The 23,844-nt window shown below is 39.0% G+C and overlaps 2 protein-coding genes across 3 annotated transcripts; one reads left to right on the top strand and one right to left on the bottom strand.

Annotated features, from left to right (window-relative positions):
• Positions 1-1,054: 1,054 nt before the first annotated feature.
• LOC122660877 (protein yippee-like) lies at positions 1,055-3,663 on the top strand. 2 transcript variants are annotated; one of them, XM_043856140.1, is made up of 6 exons: positions 1,055-1,118; positions 1,159-1,290; positions 2,415-2,458; positions 3,121-3,229; positions 3,317-3,372; positions 3,464-3,663. In XM_043856140.1, the coding sequence occupies exons 2-6, from the start codon at positions 1,195-1,197 to the stop codon at positions 3,546-3,548; spliced, it is 390 nt and encodes a 129-aa protein (XP_043712075.1). In that variant the 5' UTR covers positions 1,055-1,118; positions 1,159-1,194; the 3' UTR covers positions 3,549-3,663. The 2 variants fall into 2 exon arrangements, with proteins under 2 accessions (XP_043712075.1, XP_043712067.1); XM_043856132.1 differs by lacking the exon at positions 1,055-1,118 and having other exon boundaries at positions 1,145-1,290.
• A 1,062-nt stretch (positions 3,664-4,725) lies between these two features.
• On the bottom strand, positions 4,726-23,149 carry LOC122660847 (arginyl-tRNA--protein transferase 2-like). The gene is made up of 6 exons (XM_043856100.1): positions 22,809-23,149; positions 14,676-14,714; positions 12,522-12,672; positions 6,422-7,567; positions 5,596-5,914; positions 4,726-5,089 (listed from the first exon to the last, which is right to left on the bottom strand). Exons 1-6 carry the CDS (start codon positions 22,957-22,959, stop codon positions 4,973-4,975), a joined length of 1,923 nt encoding a protein of 640 aa, XP_043712035.1. The 5' UTR covers positions 22,960-23,149; the 3' UTR covers positions 4,726-4,972.
• Between the last annotated feature and the right edge of the window lie 695 nt (positions 23,150-23,844).

Raw genomic sequence — 23,844 nt, 5'->3', positions numbered from 1 at the left:
AATTAATTAACGGGACTAAACCTAGGTTCCAGTTTCAATGGACGAGACGGGACAGTACTGATTCCTAAATAGTTCTAGGTACGGTTAAAAAACAAAAAAGGAGAACTCTAATGGTTCATAATGAGATTTATTAATGTTGTGAATCTTTTCACTATTATGAGATCTAAGATGTTTTTTATTTTAAAAAGCAACTTAGAATACTAAACCAAGATGAATTTCATGATTTTATTTCTTCAAACTAGTTAATTTCATATTTAAACTTTCTAAAATAACGACTTAGAATTAATGGATACAAAATAAACAAAGCCCATACATGATTTTAGTTTCATTACTAAACAAATTTATAGAAATAGATTTACAAATCCTCCAGGGTAAATCTTGAACACAATAACAAAAATTATCTGATTTCATCCAGGTACCTAATTGGTACTCTCATGTATGTACAATTTATTATTCGATTCCAACATCAGATCCCAATACTGTCCCATTTATCAATGGGATGGTCCCGAATTTTCGGTTCTAAGTCCCAAATTGATCCCATAGGCCACTAGACGTTGATAAATTACGCCACCCCTTCATTGAAAGGACAATTATACCCCCATAATGATCATATGTAATTTGAAAACATTCAAGCTGCTAGAGCCCATTCATGGGATTTCGAACATATTTTCTGCCCCTTCATGGAAAGAGCGCTCCTGTCACTGCCCTGCTTTGTCAACGATCAACGAACAACGATTCCATATTTCCATCGAACTCTCACTACTTTTCTTCAGAACTCGCTGTCACATATATGAGGACTGAAATATACCTTTGTGCTTCTCGTTTCTTGTAAATACAGAGCAGGTAAGAATTCAGATCACCGATCTTCTCTTCTCTGCTACGAAGTCTTAAGGCATCTTTTCCTTTTCCCAATTTTCTGCTCTGGCATCCATAAACATTTTGTTTTTTTTTTTTTTTTTCTAGTTTCGGTAATCTTTGATTTGCTCGACTTGATTGCTTTTCTGATTTCGTATTTTTCCTTTTTGGTTCCTGTTGTTTTCATCTGGGAAGAAATTATTTCCGTGATCTTCAAGGGAATGAAGGAAGGTCGGTATGGATAGCTTGGTATAACACGCAGAGATACAGAAAGGGGAAAAAAGAAAAGACGAAGAAGGGGAGGAGGAGAAAGAAAGGTTCTATTGTAACAAAAGAGACATGGGTAGGCTTTTCGTCGTCAGTTTGGAAGGCAACATCTATAGCTGCAAGCACTGCCAAACCCATCTCGCTTTATTTGAAGACATCTATTCTAAGGTTTTATCCCCTTCTCGGATTCTCTTTTTTTTTTTTTCCATAATTTAATTCACGATCGGCTCTTTGAATGTGTTTTATTTGGTTTTTTGTCTGAAGTATTGGTTTCTTGATTATACTATATCTCTGGATTCGTTGGAATAGATAATGTTCTGCTTGTTATTGAACCTCCCCCTTTCTCTTTGTTGCATTAATTGGATATGGGGAGGATTCTAATGTTGGAATCTTGTGTAACGATTGTTATTAATGCTTGGTGACAAATTGTGTCAATAAGGTATCCAAGATTAAAAAAAATATATATGTTTCTACTTTTACTATCAGTGGACTTGTACAACTATGTAGGATCATGTGGGACCTCTAGATTGGGCTGGTTGGGTTGTCTTGACTATCCCATGATGCTTCACTGATGGTCATGTTTTCGCTATTAGTTTCTCTTTGTTTCAATTGTGAGGGTTTAGTGGATTTGATTAAGTAGACCTTAATTCTGGATTTGGTGTGGATCTCAAGGATCCAAAGAATGGTGTTCCTTTTTGAGCAAAGAAATCTACTTAATGTTGTCTAAGATGATCTCTGTGTGTTCATTTTATCTTCTGCTGCAACAGTTAGTAGTATCTTTGATGTTTTTGTTTAGTTTGATTTGATCAATCTAGTTGATAATCAAGTGCTCATTGTTGCTTTTGATAATGTAACAATGGACCCAATAGTTTTGTTCTAGTTGTTAGAAACTCATGATAAGTATTGTCAAGTTTATTTTCTACTGGAAAGTTTTTTTTATCCATTTGGTGAGAAGTGAAGCAAGTGAAATTGAACTAGAATTATCCAAAAAAAAAAAATTTCACTTTATTCCCAATCAAATGCCTTGTTAAAAAGTTAACTTCTAAATCTAAATCCTTTCTGTAGTTTTTTAACTAGAAAAATCTGACAGGATATATTGAAACAAAATTTATATTTAACTCAATTTGAATGTTGGTGTGAATTGTACATGTACCAATACTTCAAGGATATGAGGGTTCTAACATGTTGAAGTGTAAATTTTCTGAGTTTTCACTGTCAATTTTATTTTAGTTAGGACTGTTAGTTGGGCAAACATTCTGACTCAATATTTTGCCTATGTTTTTTTTATTCAGTCTTTCCACTGCAAGCATGGGAAGGCTTATCTCTTCAATAAGGTGTAAGTTTTCTTTATTTTCTGTAATTTGATGCAGCTATTAACATGCAATTTGGATCTTAGCTAGTGGCTATTTCCCACTTTGATCTGTGGATAAAGCTACACTGCAGCACTGCAGTGGATTTCCAGAGGCACAAGACGTAATTAGGTTATCCTCTCGATAACAATTTAAAGTTCCAGAAATATATATATGAACTAATTCAACTAGTGATGCTTGTACTCACTATCTACACCATTATTTGAGGATAAATTCTATCAGTTGCCACTTGCCAGGATGCCACCAACTTGCTTTTTAGCCCTTGAACTGTTCTTCACTGTTAACAAAAAGATTTACAGATTCGGTTTCAACAATAAATTTTCATTTACTACTCGGTGACATTTAGAATTTCAAACATTTTTATTGGTTATTATTGTTGTTAGTATTGTGATGTTGTCCAATCCAATGAAAGATTTGCATTCTAGTCTCATACTCTGGTTTGAGGAGAGCTGGAGATAAAAGATGATGTTGAATTTTTGAATTGTATGAGGCAAAGAAATGTCCATGGGCATATTCTTTTCTGCTCCTCCACAAGTGTTGGCACAGTTCATATCTTTAATAGAGCACCTACTCTTTATGTGTTTGGAAGCTTGCACTGATGTATTCTTCATCTGAAAATGCTCAACAGTGTGAATGTCTCAGTTGGGGAGAAAGAAGAGCGGATGATGACGACGGGACTGCACACTGTTGCTGACATTTTCTGTGTAGGATGCGGGTCAATTGTCGGATGGAAATATGTAAGATCAAAAGGAAGAATTTAGGACTTTGTGGTTTGTGAATATTATCATATTGTACTGGTTACTTACTGGGGTGACGCTTTTCAGGAGGCTGCATATGAGAAGGCCCAGAAGTACAAGGAAGGAAAATCCATCCTTGAAAGGTAGGTAGTGAACAAGTTTCATAGATTCTGCTGGATGGTCTGACATTTGGAAGTCCCCAAGCATTTGAGATGGTATTTTGTTGTTGTGTAGGTTTAAGGTATCAGGCCCTGATGGAAGCAATTACTGGGTTAGTCATGAAGCTCAGGTTGGTGGAAGTGATGCTGATGATGCTTGATTGCCTATGATTGATTATTCAGGCAATGCTTCACCTGTTCCTTGTGTATATTCTTGATCTTATAGTTCTCAACTTAAATGGATCTTCAATTTGGTAACTTTTAATGTTTCAGCTATCCCAGCTGTCTGATTAAACAGATTCTATTACAATCCTCATACATAAGTGATATTATAAGTTTCATTTGAGCTAGTGATGCATTGGAGATGTGTGTGTGTGTGTGCCAGTGTTGAAATCATTTCATGCTAGGGGCACATATGATGTTTAACTTGTGCCAGTTGACTTTAGGAGCAGAAGAAAGATTGTGTGTGCTTCAATCCTTGAAAACTGTTACTTAAAAGCCGCCTTTCCGTTTGTGATAATTTCATCAAGTTGGTCGAATGTAGTTTTAGAATGATATCAGCCCTTTAACATCATCTTATATGGAAAGGGATTATCTTATATTCTTATGACCGGAAGGGCCATGTTCTAATTTAAATTGACAAGTTGTAATAATAATAATAAAATTATTATTATTAATCCATCGATTCGAGCTAGTTTATCTCAGTTCCAACCCCACTCTTCAACTGGCTATTTACTTCTTGGTGTAGACTCTGCCCTGGCTGAGCGCCGCATTCAGCTGCCACCTATCCGAAAAGGAAATTAAGGAAAATTAACTTAAGTTGCCAACAGAGGGTGGACCTCAGCTGGAAGATTGCTCCATTGCAACCTTGTGGTTGCAGGTTCGAGTCGAAAATTAGCTTCTCTGCAAAGTGGGGGTAAAGTTGTGTACATTATTATCTATATCAAATCAAGCTCGATCACCAATCAAATCTCCAGTGCCGATGCCTATAACCTTGGTCAACAGTACATGTTTCCCACAGGGAAGGATTCACCGACGAATCTAAGGCCATTATTATTACTTCCTCCCCCCCTCCCCCTCCCCCTCCCCCTCCTCCAACACACACACACACACACACACACCTAGTTGAAGGTCAAAAATATCCTCCACCGTGGCTTGACGAAAACCAATCCCTACTCAAAAACATAGTTGAATGCTACCTGATGCACAGTTGGACTAAACATGACCAATAACCTATATGGACCATCATTGCATGAGCCACCTCCTCGGTGGGACATAACTCCTGTCATTCATCTTTTCTACCTTTAATCAATTCAGATATGAATCGGCCAGAACCAAGCAAAGAATCATACCTTTTATTAATCAAAACAGACAATAATACAGATGAGAATCTATACCTCATTTTGAATGTGAATCAAACAACGAATCCCCAACAACAGTTAAGTATAAATAACATCTTTACTATGTTTTCTCATTTAGCATTCAAATAGGTCTCAGGCTATGCCCGCATTAACAAGTACTCTCAGTAACCACTTTGTCTCTGCCTCAACATGCAAATTGATAAACTCTATAAATGAGGGCCACGTTACCCAAGTGAATAAACCATCCGTTCTGAGAGTGAGGTACCCACCAATCTGACATATCTATGCAACTCAAGCTCTAAGCATCTCCTTTCAGCAGGACCCAATGCTCGTTGCAGATCCTTCACGCAAGAAATGAAACGAATGTCAGAGTTGGGATAACCACCCACACACTTCATGATCTCAGTTTTAATGCACTAAAAGCTTCCACACAACAAGAAGCCTGATTCTTTTCAGCAAACAGTAATTTCTTTTGCATCTCATATACTTATGGAACATGTCATGTGATGAATTAGAATTTTGGTGATAGGGTGGTTTGGGTGAGAGACTAGAAAAAACCAAAAGCAAGTAATGAACAAGAAATCTATCCTACAATAAGAGAGAAGGAATATCACAAGGACACCAGGATCAGCCATCTCTAAAAGACCTCCATTCTGGATTGAACTCGCAATGAAATAGGGGGATACAATATGGTGCCAAGTGCACTGAGATAGCTGACCCTGGGGTCGTCCTAATGCTCTAAGAGAAACCCCTACTAGAACAGTAAGGTTACAGAAACAGTGACTGATGTTTCCGAGTTATACATGTCCGGCAGACATCAACTAGGACATATAATTGATATCTATACCTTGAATCTCAGACGTGAAGCCTTCAGCCCTATCAATACATTGCTGACCTCAGCATCTTTTAGTTCATCATTTGATGTTAGATCATTTGTTTCTGGGACCGAGTCATTTTCAGAACCATAAAATGCAGGTTCAGCCATTTCTACATCTTCATCACTGCCAATGTCACTCCGGTCTTCTTCATCAAGATTAGGATGTAGTTCAACAGAATTTTCTGGAAGCTGATGTTGAAACTCATGATTTTGTGTAGTACCAAAATCTGACAAGACAACGTATGACTTTTTATCAAGTAAAGGACTTGCAATATCAAATGGGACCCACCTGCACAACATATTCAAGTTTCTGTCACAAACACATCTGTACAAATTATAATATGGCTCAAGAACTATATAGTTGTCTAACAAGAAAGATTTTTTATCAAAGCTTCTAGAAGGGGATCTTATCCCTTCGTACAGTTCTTTCACATAATCAATAATTTTGTTTGCTGAAATATCTATTGAAAATCACCAACCTACATTAATTGTAGATTTCCTATTCCTCGGAGTCACAGAAAAGACCAACATATACCTACTATTTTGGGCAGCATGTACAGAATCCAACATTTACTATTAATCATGACAGAGACATGCATAATATTCCATCTCTTGGCTACACCCTCAATAGTTATGAATAAAATCTTGCAGATCATAATAAAGATTTTTAAAAAAAAATCTAATCTTGCATGTCATTTCAAAGTGTCTCTATATTATTGGGGCATTAGTCACCTATTTTTAAGTGCCAGTGACTGCTGGTAAGTTTTTTTTTTTTTTTTTTGTAGAAGGAACTTACTGGTAACGCAGAGGGCAAAGAAGCTCTGCTGGACGATATCCTGCCTTGTATCTCATCTTGCTGCATGAGTGAATATAATAGCCAAGATAATAGTATTGAAGGCTAGGACAATGGACCTGATTCTCTTTTACCCAACCTATTTCTTGCAAGGCTGAGTATTTACCTAGTGATAAAAAAGCAAGGTCAGGGTCCCAGAATAAATATTTACTTGACAGACACCTTGGAAGGATATCCACTACACCAACTGCAACAAGGCGCCCATCAATTACATATTGCTGATGGAAAGAGCCAAATCCACAAGGGGGAACTGTACCATCACCAGACGGAGGAACAAATATCAAGGGAGTATCAACCAGAAACCTTCTGTATGAACTTTCCGTGACTTGATCAGGTGAATCTTTATGAACTTTAATTTGATATCTTCTGTACAAATCATATTCTTCTGGATCGAAACTAGATTTTTTCATTTTGATCTCAATCTTCTGTCTAGGCTGGGGGCATTCCCTGCTTTTCTCTGTACAGCTACGTTTACTTCCACCAACTTTAGGTGATTGGCCAATGGCATTATCCAACGCAGACCCCTCACCGAAAGAAGCTTGTCTTGTACCAGAATAGAAGTTAAGGTGTCCATTGCAAGCTCTGATTGACGAACCGCAAAATTCTCCAAGTTGATTTAAAGAGCATACCAGCTTTTCTGCAACAGTTTTTGGTGAAAGGTCAACAGTACATCCATTTTGGTCTTTGCTATTTCTCAATGGTCCTAACTCATTATCTTTCTCCACTGGCATAGACCGCCTTAAGGTTGCTGCTATCTGGAACGAAATGTTGCTAGTGTACAACAAATCTTCAGATCCTTCAATTAACTTCTTTTTGGTTTGTGTGACTTTTTTGACAGAAGCCTTTGGCAGTTGAATATCAGAAGGAAATTCCCCACCCAGAGCACATGCACGCACCACATTATCAATTTGGTCTGACAAAAATTGCATGTACTGTTCTTCTTCGTCGTTCTCCTTGAAATTACGAGCAGAGGATGCCTTTGTCATAGATCTTGAAGCTTCATTACTGCCCAAGCTGCATGAAGCCTTAGAAGTATTTTTCTCTTCTGTCAACTCAGGTCTTTTCACATCTAATGTGCCGTCCAGAAACCTAGAAATTAGATTTATTACCATATCAGTAATCAAAAGTAAATAAAGAGGTAGTCTTCAATACTTCTAGGTATAATTAGCATAATTTAACAACATCAAATGAATCATTGAGGAATCCATTATTCACTTCCTGCCTAGGAAATCTCTTACATTAAAAATTCAATCCAACAGTATTGGCATAATCATGCAAGCAATCCAGGGATCGAAAACCCTGGCTCGAACAGCCTATGGGCCCACCCAAGTGTACAATAACCAAAATAATGGCAAAGCTGTAAAGATTCTAAAGTTTACAAGGGAAGTTGTGCTTCTGTAATTTTTTAGACAAGTCACCCGTCAACAGTAAAGGTCACAAAATAGGGGTAATATGTAAAAATGTGGGAAGTGGAGAGAAAATAGGGAAAAAAAGGGTAGGGAAGAGATAAGGAAGGAGATAAAAATTGAGATAGAGAGAAAATAGGGAGATAGATTGGCCTTGTAGACGAAGCCATGGTGTCTTGGCTTATTAGGAGGTAGCCCATCTCTTCTCAAGATAAGATCTAGAGAAATAAGTAAGGAGTTTTCCATTTTTCTCTCATTTCATAATACGAAAGCTATTTAAAGAGTACAAATTAGTTTAATAACTACTATTCACCTACATCTCTTGTGATGAGAGTGTCTCAACTAAAGCCAATACTTCTAGTCACAATAACTATTCATAGGGGAGAGACATGTATGCACCTCATAGTTATCAAGGCTTTGCCTAGGCGGACGACTTGGGTCGCCTAGACACCGTGACAACTATGATGAACGTAACAGGGGGCAAATCAGTGATTTAATTTCAAGGAAAAGGGACAATTCTGGAATTTAATGTAGAGATGGGATAAAGCAGAAATAGAACTCAGGAATCAAGGGCTTTTGAATAATATTGGAAGAATATGGTCTTAAATAGGAATAAGAAAAGACTGTCTTTTTCCTCGCATAATCTTTGATAAAATGAATAACCCAACCCCAGTTAAAGAAAGAGAACTCACTCCATTCGATCCCAATCCAAGCGAAATTCTAGGATTAGGTCTCTAACTCCAAACACTTTGAATAGATCTAGCCAAAACAGTTCCAAAGAACTTGAATTAAAGTAATACTTCATACTGCAATCTGCAATCCCAGGTTCACAAACCCTGTTTGGGATGTCTAAGGGCCCACACAAGTGCCTAAATCAGATATATGTACCGGGAGTGGAAATCTGGTAACTAACCAGACTTTTCCAGGGGCTCTTGGGTAGATAAAGGGAAGGGATAAGATAGGGATTACATATTAAAGGCAAGGGAGAAATTAAGAATGGAAATAAAATGGAAATAAATTAAGGCAACAAGTGAGGATAAAGGGAAAGGGGAAGGGTATTAACGGAAATTGAGAGAATAAAATAATGAAACAACATACCGTGGGCGAAGGTGAATGTCATCTCCTACCATCAGATGCATACCAGGAAAACCAGCGGAGAACTGGTTTCAATCCAGGTGAAGGAACTCCTTCGATTCAACACTGTTTGCTCTGAAATTTTAGGGGTTTAGTCTTCACTCAGAGCCCTCTTGACTACATCTATTAATCCTTTAAAACGGAAAGTGCAGAATAAGTTTACGGAGTCTGCAATCAAGCCTAGCGGCCAACAGAAGACCAGATCTGGTCGAGTGTCTGGTTCTCACAAGTCACAAATGGGAAGTACCTTGTACCTTGGATTTGGGGGGATGAGTCGCTCAGGGGAAAGGAATCTTCAGCAAATGTCTGAGAGCGAAAGAGAGAGGGAATAAGGAGATCAAAATCTGATAACGAAAGACTATAGTACCACTGGACAGGAAACCAAGGTATAGGGTTGGGAACGCAACAGGGAAACAGAATAAAAAAGATGAGAAGAAGATTAAGGGAGAGGAGAGGGGAATAAGAATGAAAGAAGACGTAAAGATGTAGAGAAGGTCTTACCAGTCGGGAAGAAAGAAGAAATTGAGGAAGAAATAAAGAGGACCCACAACCACTGGCTGCCAAAACACACACACACACACACACACACACACCATGTAAAACTCAATTTCTCAATCCTATTATATTCAATCTAATCTCCAATGTAGGGTTGCATGCATATTACTAGGAAAATAGATCTCCTAAAAAATAGTAACTCTCAAATAAGAAACTGAAATCAACTCAAACAAATCTCCTACTTAATTGACCCCAAATGAAAGATTCCATAACTATCCCAAAATAGAAATAAATCCTACATATCCTACTAGACCCAAAACCCAAATATGGACCCGGTTCTAGGTCTGGGCCACCAATCGGGTTTGGCCTGGTCCACAGAAGTGATATTGCATCACCCCCCGGTGTTGAGAAAAACTCACCCTTGAGTTTTGTAGAAGGGAAGAAATAAAAACTCTCTAATGGGAGGCTTGCTGCTCCTTGTTTGCTACCTGGAAAAATATAAAATATCAAGTTTTGACGTTGCATCTATGTCTTGAAATACATGGGCAATAACAAACTCAACATGAACATCCTCTGCTGTTGCGTCACCTACACAAACTGTCTCATCTCCCTTGACCGTTACTGGTTGTCCCACATCAGAACGGTCTTCCTCTTGTGTTGATCCTTTTGGCTCTTCCTGTGGTTGCATTGTTAGTGCCGTCTCGTTTGGCTCTGAGCATACATGGTAGATGGCCGGTTAGGGAAGAAAGGGAAATCTGAGATGAAACTCAGAGTTGCAGGGGGGGAGGGGGAAGAAGGATCGCACAAACACCAAAGCCACACAGGCTCTTCACAAACACAAACTCAAGTCATCCTCAAATCTTCCCAGTGAATTGGGTTACAAGCTTATTTATAAAAACAAAATTAAAGTTTCCTAATTGAAGTCTAAAACTGAAACAGAAATAAAAATCTCCAATTTATTTAACCCAACCTATATGGAATCAAACTCTAGAATGCAAAACGGAACGAAACTCTAGCCTAAGGTAAACATAAATAAGGAAATAAATAAACTACTAATATCCTACTAAACCAAAGACCCAAATTGGACCCGGTTCATCTCCGTCTGGTTTCCCAAACGGGTTTGGATCGGTACAAGATAGGGCACCTGCATCAATACATCATCAACCAATCCCTTAAAAATAAATATTTGTCATAGATAAGAAAGGCTTTAAGATGTACATGTTGCTATCACGATCAACAACACCCTTTCACACTTCCAACCATTGCCGACCAACTTTAATGATCCATTTGGAAGAATCAAACACCTCACAATAAGTACCATCCCAATATTGGAAAATGCAGAATTCGACGAAGACATCATCCTCAACTCAATGATGATCTCGTTGGTCTTTAATAACATCACCACGGACCATGAGACGCAATTGTCTCTTTGCCCTTCATCAATGAATAAAATAGCAAGCTTTCCATTGGGCAAGCGAACTTTGGTCTTGAAAATGTAGGTTACCATGGTCAGGTTGCAATCCGGGGTTCGAAAATCCTGGGTCGATCATCTATGGGCTCGAAAATCCAAAATAATTGCAAAGCTGTAAATATTCCAAAGTTCACAAGGGTAGTGAGTGGCAGTTCTGTAATTTTTTAGACAAGTTACCCCTCAACAGTAAAGGTACTAAAATAGGGGACAAATCAGGGATTTATTTTAAGGAAAAGGGACAATTCTGGAATTTAACGTAGAGATGGGATAAAGCAGAAATAAAACTCAGGAATCAAGGGATTTTGAATAATATAGGAAATTTGGAAGAATATGATCTTAAATAGGAATAAGAAGATTTTGTCTTCTTCCTCATGATACCCTTGATAAAATGAAAAACCTAGCCCCAGTTAAAGAAAGAGAACTCACTCCATATGATCCCAATCCAAGCAAAATTCAAGGATTATGCCTCTAACTAGCAAGCCATAACGGTTCAAAAGAACTTGAATTAAAGTAATACTTCATTTTGCAAACGAGTTTGGTGGAAGAAAGTGGAAACCAGGTAGATTTTGTTCATAACTCTCGGTGACAACAGTGTTTCTCAATGGGACTGTACAGGTAAGGTTGCCCAAAGGCATTGATCTAAAGTTCTAAACCCCCAAGTTTAAGGCCGAAAGAATCAGCACAGGTGAGATTGAACCTCAACAGTGAAAGGCTGTTAGATCGCCACAAATACAGCATGGGAAAAACAATTCTAAAGAACTGAAATAGAAAGGAATAATAGGGAGAAGAAAGGACCAGAAGAGGAATAAAGCAGGAAAGGAGGATTGAGAAAGTACACACCTGAGATGAAGGGAAGAAGAATGGAGGAGACGGAGAAGCCAGCAATCAACTATCGCACCACAGTACAGTAACACCCTGGAACTCTAAACTCTCAATTCAATATTCTCATTCTATAATTCCATCGGCAGTCATGCATATATAAAGCAAAACTCCAAACAAATAGTAGAAACCAACTCTACTTAGGAAACTAAAAACTTAGCTCAAACAGGAAACTAAATAAAGACTCTCCTATGTATCTAACTCTATCTAAAACTCCGATACAAAACCAAGTGATTAAAAGTTACAAAGTAACCCCATTCGCCCGGCCTGGCTTGGGTCAAAATTTTGAACCAGACCATTTCCTTTGTCTATGATCTGCATTACATGCTAGTGCAAGCAGTCTCTAGAATAATTCTTAACAAGTAACAAAATCTTTAGGAAAAAGGTCCACTGAGGGATATGGTCACAACATTGGCCAATTTCGATACAGCAGATCTCCTAGGTCCCACAAGGCTTAAAATGTGCAAGCTTGGTAGATTATCAAGAGCTCCCTAATAAACTAAACGAAAAGAAAAAAATCTAAAATAAAGGAGCATGGAATTTTCATTTGATTATCTTAAGCATTAAAAATAATAGGGGGGGGGGGGGGGGAATAGGAATTTAATATGCAAAGGCGGTTGCATCACAGAGGTCAAAGAAAGAGTCTAAATCAAGGTACCTCAGCATTCGTCTAGATACCCGGGCTTGCTCTTTAGAAGGAACAAAGGCACCTGCCTTCAGACGAATAGTATAGGAGGGGCAGCATGTCCTTTCCATCTCAGGTTTGTAAACAAAACAACCAGATCTCCTCCAGCCTCGATCAAGAAGATCTGCCAAAAATCGTATAAAAGCATTGAAAATAAGTTACGGGAAATGCTAAGGGATGTCATACTACCAAGCTAAGCATATAACTAACTATTCTTTCTTGTATTTGTTCTTTGCTGAGCTTTTAGGCCTTTTTTTATTGGTAACTGAGGCCCAAATGAAGGAGAATAGCCTTTTCATTGCTAGTCCAAAGTCCAGATACAGTTGAAGGCTAGCTTTGAGCCAGCAAGTGGCAAACAGTGGGAAAAAATCACTAATGCAACCCAGAGAGGCACTACAGGAAGTCAGTGAACCGATCAAGCAATAATTGTGTGAATCATACAATATAAGAATATATTCCAATTAGTTTCCAATTGGTTTAACCACCTCAAATTCTCAAGATAGCATACTTCCTTGGCATGTGATCCCCCCCCCCCCCCCCGCCCCTGACTTTTCAACAGAGCACCTTGGAGAGGCAACATAATGAAGATCCAAGTCCTCCTAGAAGCAAAACCTTTAGCAGACAGCAGTATTGTTTTTACTCTTTTGGTGAATGTTTCTCAAGAAAATCTGTCTTGTCCTCAAGTCCCAATCCAGTGTTTTAGCATTAATAACATCGGTCTTTTTTTTTTAAAGAAACTGTAAGACAGATTGTATTAATGATTGCGAAAAAAATCAATTTGTACAATTGTAACCAGCATCAATAACATCTCTCATTTATTCTATTTTGCTATACATTCATGGATGCATCCACTTGCTTTTATGAACAAATTCTTTCCAAGTAAATTTGGTCAAAAGTTTCAAGAATCATTGTTCGAAAATATAGTTGGCAAGAGGTGGCAATTGAATGAAGTAAAAAGGAGCTCCTGGAGTGTTCTGCCACCAACATATTCCACCGAAACAGAAGGATAAATTTTATAAGATGGATATAAGATATAAGATTAGCAATGCTTTATGGAATCACCTGTCCGCCATAAAAAAATAACATATACATAAACGAGTGCAGCTGAGATCTGGATTTTGAGATGGATGAGTGTCAAGCCTTTAAATTTTAGAATCAGAAAACAAACCTAAGGAAAGTATGATTAGTACCAATATGGATAAATAATCTGAAACTGAGAAGTTGGCGGGGGATCACTTGTGTGACACTGTCACACTAGAAGGGAAACTGGTATGAAGACGGATGATGGCTGTTAGTGAGTTAATCCTATTTAGTTGATGAAGATGCTAGTAATAGTTGATGGTTAAGGAGTTACTCCTATTTAGTTTATGAAGTTAGTCCTAGTAGTTGATGCAGTACCGTCAAGGTCCGCCAGTCCTATCAGTCTTAATTCATCATCCAGTAGACAGTCTTATGTACCAAAATTTAAGATTAGCAGAAGGGGAAAAAAACTGAAGAATCCTGGATGTACCATTTAAAAGGGAGTCCCAGTAAGAAACTGGTAACCCTGTCAACTTGGTAACAACCCTCCCCAATCACATCATACACAACCGAAAAAACTTTTCTTGCTGAATCAAAATCAAGCCAGTTAAAAATGTTTCAATGAAAGTGTCCCAATCCATGCATTCCCAAGACCGCAGAAGTTTTGAATTCACAAGTTAACAGATTTGCCAAAAAAGTTATCCCACCCTTCAGTAAATCAGTTCAAATTAGAAAAGTGCGAAGTTCATAATCAGAAAAATTATAAAGTACAATAACCTATTAAAAGAGAGTATAGTAACAAATTTAAAGAAATAAGAACCACAAATAAAATAAAAAAGAGACAAGTATTTTTTTTCTGGAATACATACATCCTACACCAGAAATAGAAAGCTGGTTTAAGAAACAAATGAGACAATTTTTAATGTCTAATACTAAAAATTTAGTAGTTGACTCAGTGATGTAGGGTTTAGTGGGGTTTCTTTATGTATCTGTTATATTTTTCTTTCTTATTTATATTTAAATGTAGTAATAGTAATAGTAGCAATAAGCTAACTCATTTCCTATAGATACAAAGCATATGTAGTAACTTGAAGTTAAAATACCAACCTTGGTAGTCATCAACAGTAATGCTATGGGCCCATAAACCTGCAAAATTTTCAGGTAAGAGACAAATAAGTGGAAATACAAGAAAAGAACCAAACAAAATAAGTACATATCTGATCCTAATTCAAGCTGATTAAAGTCTAATTGCAATATATAAATAGAACAAAATACAGACAGGGAAGGAACTATCAGAAATCAGATGCTCATCCTCTAGCATCCTAGTGCACAATAAAATGTGAAATTTTGCACTTGTTTGTGTAAGCATGCTGTATCCTTTCAGTCAAATACAAAACCGCCCTCATTTCTCAATATTGGTCATCCATTACTTATTTAAATTTTTTCAAGTTGGATACTAAATAAAGGGAGAAAGAACGTTAGCCGGTGCTGTGTGTGGGCGTGTACCTGCGCCCAGACACAGTCCGGCACAAAAGGACCCTGTACCCCTCTGAAAAGGTGGAAAGTTCCAGGGGTGTGGCGTTCTTTTCGCGCTGAGCTGTGTCTGGGTGCAGGTACATGCCCACACACAGCACTGGTTACCGTTCCTTTTCCCATAAATAAATGTGCTAATCAATGCACTGAGGAAAAATAGTAATTGTGATAGAAACTCATTAATTCATGAGATGGACAAAGAATTTGGAACGGCCAAAGATAGGAAGGAGAATATCTTTGCAGGACAGAGGGCGTATGGTGGAGATTGATGCAAGATCATCTAATAAACTTATCAAAAAAATTCTAATATTAACTTCAGAAAACTGGTGGTAGGTTGAAACCTGGTGGAATGGCGAAACACAATTCATCTAGTGCTGTATCCTTTCAGTCAAACACAAAACCGCCCTCATTTCTCAATATTGGTCATCCGTTACTTATTTAAATTTTTTCAAGTTGGATACTAAATAAAGGGAGAAAGAACGTTAACCGGTGCCGTGTGTGGGCGTGTACCTGTGCCCAGACACAGTCCGGCATAAAAAAACCCTGCACCCCTCTGAAAAGGTGGAAAGGTCCAGGGGTGTGGCGTTCTTTTCGCGCTGAGCTGTGTCTGGGCGCAGGCACACGCCCACACACAGCACCGGTTACCGTTCCTTTTCCCATAAATAAATGTGCTAATCAATGCACTGAAGCAAAATAGTAATTGTGATAGAAACTCATTAATTCATGAGATGGACAAAGAATTTGGAACGGCCAAAGATAGGAAGGAGAATATCTTTGCAGGACATAGGGCGTATGGTGGAGATTGATGCAAGATCATCTAATAAACTTATCAAAAAAAATCTAATATTAACTTCAGAAAACTGGTGGTAGGTTGAAACCTGGTGGAATGGCGAAACACAATTCATCTAGCTAACCCTGAGTGGTTAGGATCAGGCTTATTAGAGTTGTTTGTCTGACCATTTACTCATTTATTTGGCTGCTGCACAAAAAGACAAATCCATCAAAATTGGAAAGTTCAATATTTAATGAATTTGAGTCAAATGCCACGTGAGTGACAAGATTTATGTTGAGATCCGTGTGGATAAGCAATCAACACCTTACTTTTAGGGGTTTAGTTATTTTTACCTTTTTACCTTTTAGGGTTGTAATCTCATTATAAATAAAGAGGACCTCTGTCATTAATGACAAGTCAAGTCATTCCCTAACCTCTGATTCTCAACTCTTGGTATCAGAACACAAAACCCTAGACGGTTTTCTTTTCCTCTTTTCTTGCATTGTTTTCTTTCACTGCAGCCCATGGGGGCCCTCGCCTCCTTGTCTAGCATGGTAGACTAACCATGAACCATGCCTCACTGACCCACTAACCAATAGCACCTCCTCACCGCGCTTCTCTGTGACCTCTCTCTCTCTTGCTGCGATCACCTTTGGCTGTCGCGCCTCACCACTGCAATCTCTTATTGCCCCGTCTCTGCCGTTGTGCTTTGTTGCGACTTTCGGATGCCTCTATATCCTCCACCGCGCCTTTCTCTGTCCGTTGCGCCTTACTGCAATGACCCATGTCGCCTGTACCGCCTCTGCTCTCTCCACCATGACTCTGGTCACCGTACCTCACTGCCACTGCCTCTCTCCAACGCGATCCACTTGGTCACGCGCTTGTCTTCTCACAATCCGTAGGAACAACTTCTCTGGTCTTATCACAAGAGATACTTCCAAGCCTACAGATCCTGTTGTTGCTAATACTTGGTTAGCCAATGATGCATTGGTCATGTCTTTTTTGCTCAATTCTATGGAGCCTTCTATCAGTCCCAAATTGCCGTCCTCAACTCTGCTAAGGACCTATGGGATGCAATTAGACAGACTTACTCACAGGCAGGAAATTATGCCCAACTTTATGAGATACGTTGTCAGGTTCGTGGCACAACCCCATAGGAGATGTCCCTCACCGCTTATTATTCTGCTTTGACCACTCTGTGGCAGTAACTGGACTTTTATCATCCAATTCCCATGGTCCACCCTAATGATGCTAGTACATTTCTGAAGGAGAAAGAGATGGAGTATGTGTATGATTTTCTAACTGGATCAAACCCTTAGTATGATCAAGTTCGTGTACAGCTATAAGGGTGTGATACATTCCCTACTCTCCTTCAAGCATACAACATGGTTCAGTTAGAGGAACGCCGTCGGACTGTTATGATGCCACTGTCTGTTCCCGTGAGATCTGCCCTACTCGCTACACCTCCTACCCCACCAGTTGTGGATTCTTCTACGTTCCCTCTTCTACACAGGAATCTGTTAAATGTGAATACTGTAGTCGCCCTTAGCACACATGAGAGACTTGTTGGAAACTCCATGGACGTCCCAAAGGAGGTCATAATAGCAAACAGGGCAACACTCATTCCCATGCTCATCTCTCTGAGGTTTCTAAAAATACCACTACTCCTACTACGACACCTTTCTCTCCGGATCAATTGGCTGCTATACAACAGATGGTGACACAACTACACACTGGTTCTTCTTCTTCCCCGGTCTCCAACCTTACTCAGTCAGGTAATTTCCATGTGTCCTCTACTACATGTCCCTTATGGTTATTTGACTCGGGTGCTACAGACCATATGACTAGTAACTCAGAGGTTTTCCATATTTATTCTCCTTGCTCTGGCTGGAATACGGTACATGTTGCCGATGGGTCTATGCCCTCTATCTCGGGTAAAGGTTCAGTCCCTCACTCTCTTGTTCTCCCACAATCTCTCTTTCCTCTATTTTACATGTCCCTAAATTATGTGCCAGTTTATTGTTCATTTATCGTATGACAATTGAATTGAACTGTTATGTTCACTTTTTCTCTACTCATTGCTTGTTTCAAGATTTGGTGACGAGCGCAACGATTGGGTATGGTCAGCTCCGTGATGGTCTCTATTACTTGGAATCTACACCAACGGTGACCTCCTGTACTTCAGCTCACACCCTTCGTTCTAGTAGCGCTTTGACAAAACTCCATCACTGACACCGTCGTCTGGGACATCCATCTATTCATATTTTACGTTCTATGTTTCCTGATTTAGTTAAAATTTGTGGTTTGGAACAACTTCATTGTGATGTGTGTGAATTTGCTAAACATACTAGAAATTCTTATCCTATTAGTGATGTTAAAAGTGATTTACCTTTTCAACTATTCACTTTGATCTATGGGGTCCTCCTAGGACTGTTGATCGCAATGGTTTTTGTTGGTTCATTACATTTATTGACAATTGCACATGCCTCACATGGGTTTACCTTCTCCACAATAAATCTGACGCCTTTTCTTGTTTTTAGTCCTTCCATGCCATGCTTCGCACACAGTTTAATGCCACTATTCGGGTCCTTCGAAAGTGATAATGGCATGGAATACATTGATGGTAAGTTTCACCAGTACCTTGATTCCCATGGTATACTCTCCCAAACATCTTGTGTTAAGACACCAAAACAAAATGGCATTCCTGAACAGAAAATCGTCATCTCCTTGACGTGACCCGTGCTTTGTTGTTCACTATTGGTATCCCTAAAACCTATTGGGGAGATGTTGTTCTTACTGCTGCATACCTTATTAATAGGGTGCCCTAACGTGTCTTACACTCTAAGACACCTCTTTCTTTTCTCCCGGACCCTACCATTGCTTCCTCTCTTCCTCCTAAAATATTTGGGTGTCTACTTTACCCATAACTCCTCTCCTTCCCGGTCTAAACTAGATCCCCTTGCTATTCGGTGCATTTTCCTTGGTTACTCGGTCTCTCAAAAGGGTTACAAGTCCTATCACCCTCCTTCTTGTCAACTCTATATAACTATGGATGTCACCTTCCATGAGTCTGAACCATATTTCACGTCACCTCTTCAGAGGGAGAGTCTTGAGGAAGAGCTTCTGTTAGTTCCTTTGGTTATTGATACTCTCCCAATTCAGGGGGAGCATACAATTGATGATGGTAAGGGGGAGACATTGGTCCAGCTTGTTCAAGATATGATAATCTACACTCGGAATAGATCCAAGAAAAAGGACACCAAGGATGACCAACCATATCTGCGCCTCCACCAGATTCGCCCTCACCATCAGGTAACATCTCTCCTACATTTGCTAGTGTGCTTGATTTTGCTAACCCTATGCATGACGACCGTCCCATTGCTATTAGAAAAGGATTCCTCTCCTGTACACAACATCTCATTACCCATTTTGTCTCTTACGAATCTTTATCACCCTCCTATCGGGCCTTTGTTTTCTTATTGTCCTCTGTGTCTATTCCACAAGATTGGAAAGAAGCCATCAAAGATCCGAAGTGGAAGGTTGTCATGCTAGAAGAAGCCTTAGACAAATATGGTACATGGGAACTTGTCCCTTGCCCTGAAGGGAAGAAGTTAGTTGGATGTAAATAGGTGTTTACAATCAAGCAAAGGGCAGATGGTCTATTGAGAGATACAAGGCACGTTTGGATGCCAAGGGTTTCACCAAAACCTATGAGATTGATTATCAAGAGACCTTTCCACCTGTAGCAAAGATGAACTCTGTTATGTCCATGTAGACTTCTTCTTCAAGTTCTCCATTTAAAAATGCATTCTTGACATCCAACTGTTGAAGGTTCCATCCAAGATTGGCCGCACATGACAGTAAGATTATCAAGAGATCTTTCCACCTGTAGCAAATATGAACTCTGTTATGGCATTACTGTCATGTGCAGCCAATCTTGGGTGGAACCTTCAACAGTTGGATGTCAAGAATGCATTTTTAAATGGAGAACTTGAAGAAGAAGTCTACATGGACATACCTCCAGGTTTTGCATCCACAACTACTACCGGCCGTGTTTGCAAGCTACCAAAGTCTTTGTGTGGTCTCAAACAATCTCGTAGGGGATGGTTTGATCGCTTCCTAAAATCTATGCAGAAGTTTGGGTATCGACAAAGTCAAGCTGATCACACCTTGTTCGTAAAAAGGAGGGATAATTAAATTACAGCCCTCATCGTGTATATAGATGATATAGTGATTACTGGGAACAATGATGATGAGATCTCCCATCTGGCAAAGGAGTTTGAAACAAAAGATCTAGGACCTCTCCGGTACTTACTTGGGATCGAAGTTGCAAGGTCGAACAAGGTATTTTCATTTCCCAATGAAAGTATGTCTTGGATCTTCTTAGTGAAGGCATGCTTGGATGTAAGTCCAAAGATTCTCCCATTGAAGTTAATCACCAATTGTATAGTGCCATGAGTGATCTTGTCGACAGGGAACACCAAAGACTTGTTGGTCAGTTGATCTATTTGTCCCATACTAGACCCGATATTGCCTATGCTGTGGGCACTGTTAGTTGGTTCCTCCATGATCCAAGGACATCTCATCTTGAAGCCGTGCACCAGATATTGAGATATTTACAGTTTGCCCCTGGGAAAGGTATTCTCTTCTCTAACAATTGGAATTTAAGACTGGAAGCATTTACTGATGCCGATTGGGCTAGGTCCATTGATGATCGGAGATCTACTTCTAGGTATTGTTCCTTCCTTGGGGGTAACCTTTTCACATTGCGAAGCAAGAAATAATTGGTTGTATCACATTCCAGTGCTGAAGTCGAATATCGTTCCATTACACAAGGGATTTGTGAGCTCATATGGCTTAAGGGACTATTGAGTGATTTGGGAGTTGTTTCTAAAGACCCTATGCACTTCTACTGTGATAACAAGGCTGCCATTAGTATTACTCCCAATCCGGTCCAGCATGACAAAACAAAGCATATTGAGATCGACAATCACTTCATCCAAGAGAAGCTTGAACAAGAGATCATTTATATTTCTTTTGTTAGTTCTGTCAATCAGCTAGCTGATGTGTTTACAAAATATTTAAATTGTAAGGTGTTTCATCCTCTGGTTTTCAAGTTGGGCATTTATGATATATTTGCACCAACTTGAGGGGGAGTATTGAGATCCGAGTGGATAAGCTATCAATACCTTACTTTTAGGGTTGCAGTTATTTTTCCCTGTTTACCTTTTTTACCCTTTTAGAGTTGTAATCTCATTACAAATAAAGAGGACCTCTGTCATTAATGACAAGTCCAGTCATTCCCTAAACCTTTGATTCTCAACTATTTATTATTTTATTTATTAATAAATAATAGAGAGAGAGAGAGAGAGAGAGAGAGAGAGAGAGAGATTATCCACTATATGCTAACTGTAAATGGATCCACAACAACCTCAGCATCTAATACATTTGTGTTGACAGCTGAACAAGAATTAGTGCATGATTATCAGAAGGGTAAAGAAAATTAAGCATGAAAAATAATGTAAAGCTAATTAAATGGGAGGTAGATAAGAAAATTGTGAACAAAATCACCCAAAGAAGAGTCATTAGGTTGATGGAACCAGTCTTCTTCCATGAAACTCTACTTCAACTCAGAAAACATAAATATTTAAAATGTCAATCGGGAAAAAAACTATCAGTACACATGTCTATTTCAAGATCCAAATTCCAAAAGCAAAAAATTCTCCAACCAGCGATTAATTATTAACAGACCTACTGATAGGCTAGGACTAAAATCTCATCAGACCAATTCCAAATGGAACCAAACCTTGACCACAGATCTGAGAGTTGGAAACCACCAAAATTAGACAGAAAATGTTTAGCAATTGACAGGGGTCTATCTGGATGCACACACCGGCCAAATTTTATAAACTTAAAAAATTTAGCAGAAATCAAAAGCCCTTCGATACACAAAATCACAAAAGAATTGGAAGATCAGACGGTAAGATTATTCCAATCAACTAAGGCCAATCTCAGCTGTCACAATTCTCAATAGTTTCTCAGGAACTTTATTTTTATCTTTCAGCATTGAATTAGCACAAAACCGACTTGAGTATTTTAAGCAACATTGAGAATTTGAGATGATAGAAAGGCACACATAAAGTCAGAGAACCATCTTGATACAATTATACACGTTGGGAATCCATCAGCTCATCTTTGGGATGAGGATCTAATGATGCGACACCAACAAAGCTACTAATTATTTGTACTCAGAGGTACCCAGAGAAGGCCTTTGACAAGTATTGTATTATGTGCTCTTATCAGAAGAGAAAATGTAAGAAAAAATCTGATTGCAGTGCAGTAAATTTTAAAAAATAAAAAAGATGAGACATCCCTGTAAAATAAAACATAAGCTCCGCACTACGTACTCAACTAACACCTCTGTACAAGCAAGCTGGGTTTAGTAATTGGAAGAATAGCAATCGTCAACTTCAACAATCCATGTACTTAAAAATTGTAGAGATATTCATTAATTGAGTTTTTAGTACCAGAACCCAATTAGAGGCCAGGATCAAATTTCATACTTTGGTTTACAAAGTTTAGGGATAAATTTTATGTTTCGATTGAATTGCAAACACATTTATCTTATTACAGATCCAAACATAATTTCTTGACGGAAAGTGCAAATATCAGTTCCCAACTAGGCATTGAATTGAGGTAACAGCCTTGCGAATTTCAGAAAGAAATGATCCAAAAATAATCTCCTTTATTTTTATTTTAATCCCATCTTCTCAATAGACGAAACACCAAGTCGAAACCCTATAGCAATAGCACACAACTAAGAAACTTCAATGGTATTAATAAACAAGTGAAACCCAGTTCAAATTCCCAGTCAAATCAACGAAATCAGGTTCCAACCAATCCGGCAATCAAAGAGGAATTGTATGAGGGGGTACCGTGAGAAACACTGGTTCGTCCACCAGATTTGCAATAACCGCAAGAGCTCCTACACTTGCCAACATCAACAACGACGCTTTCACCTATATTGCTGCTTCGGGTACCACCGGCACTACTGCTGGCCTCGTTGTTTTTAACGTTCCTCGCCATTGTCAGGCCTTCATTCGAATGCTTACCAGCACTCAATCTTTATAGAATTAGGGCTTTCGTCTTTTGTTTAATTGGGCGAGAAGCCGGAAGCTCGATCTCTCTCTCTCTCTCTCCTTCTCAGCTTCGATTATCAATTCTTCGAATTAAACAGTGTTTCACAGAAAGTAAAGAAACGCCAACCAACGCGACGACCCACAGTTTACGCGAAATGCCAACAAAATTAATAAATAAATAAACGCAATTACGGAGGGACAAATAAACCCCAAACAATAAAGTTTCTTGGAAAGGATGTAGCAGAATATGCACCAAATTGGCAAATTATCCCGAACCGGGAACCTGCAGATTCTGACACTCCCCACTTCCGAAGGACCTGTACTGCAAAATAAAATTTGGGAAAAGGAACGCCATCCGGTATTCTGAGACAGGAGGTCGAAATGACCACCGCACCCCCCCTAATTCCGAAAACGATCAGGGATGCTGTGTCCATTTTGCGTGCTTATGTCAGTGAGGGCACTGTTCTCTGTGTCGTAGCGCAGGCTGTGCCCAAGCACATGTGGGTGGACGCAATGATCACCCTGCCTCCTTAAATGGCAGGCCCATGTGCCTGGGCGCAGCCTACACTGCGACACAGAGAACATTCTCCAATAAAAATGTCTTGGGGAGCAATACTTAGGGGCTTGTTTGCAAGGCGTTCTAGAGCGGCCTAGTTATTGTTTCACCTTATTTATGTGGTTGGTTCCACAGTTTTATCTCTTCACCAAAAAAAAATTCGATAACTTAATGTAAGGGAGCATTTGAATGACATGTTTCTATAGTACATCACCCTTTAGAATTTGATATTTTATATCTTTAAATTGTCCTTTGTTTTATTCCTAAAATATAGAT

This window comes from Telopea speciosissima, chromosome 1 (assembly GCF_018873765.1).
Source record: "Telopea speciosissima isolate NSW1024214 ecotype Mountain lineage chromosome 1, Tspe_v1, whole genome shotgun sequence".
Taxonomy (NCBI): Eukaryota; Viridiplantae; Streptophyta; class Magnoliopsida; order Proteales; family Proteaceae; genus Telopea; species Telopea speciosissima.
Note: the sequence above shows the minus strand (reverse complement) of the source record. Positions and strands in the feature narration are given on the sequence as shown.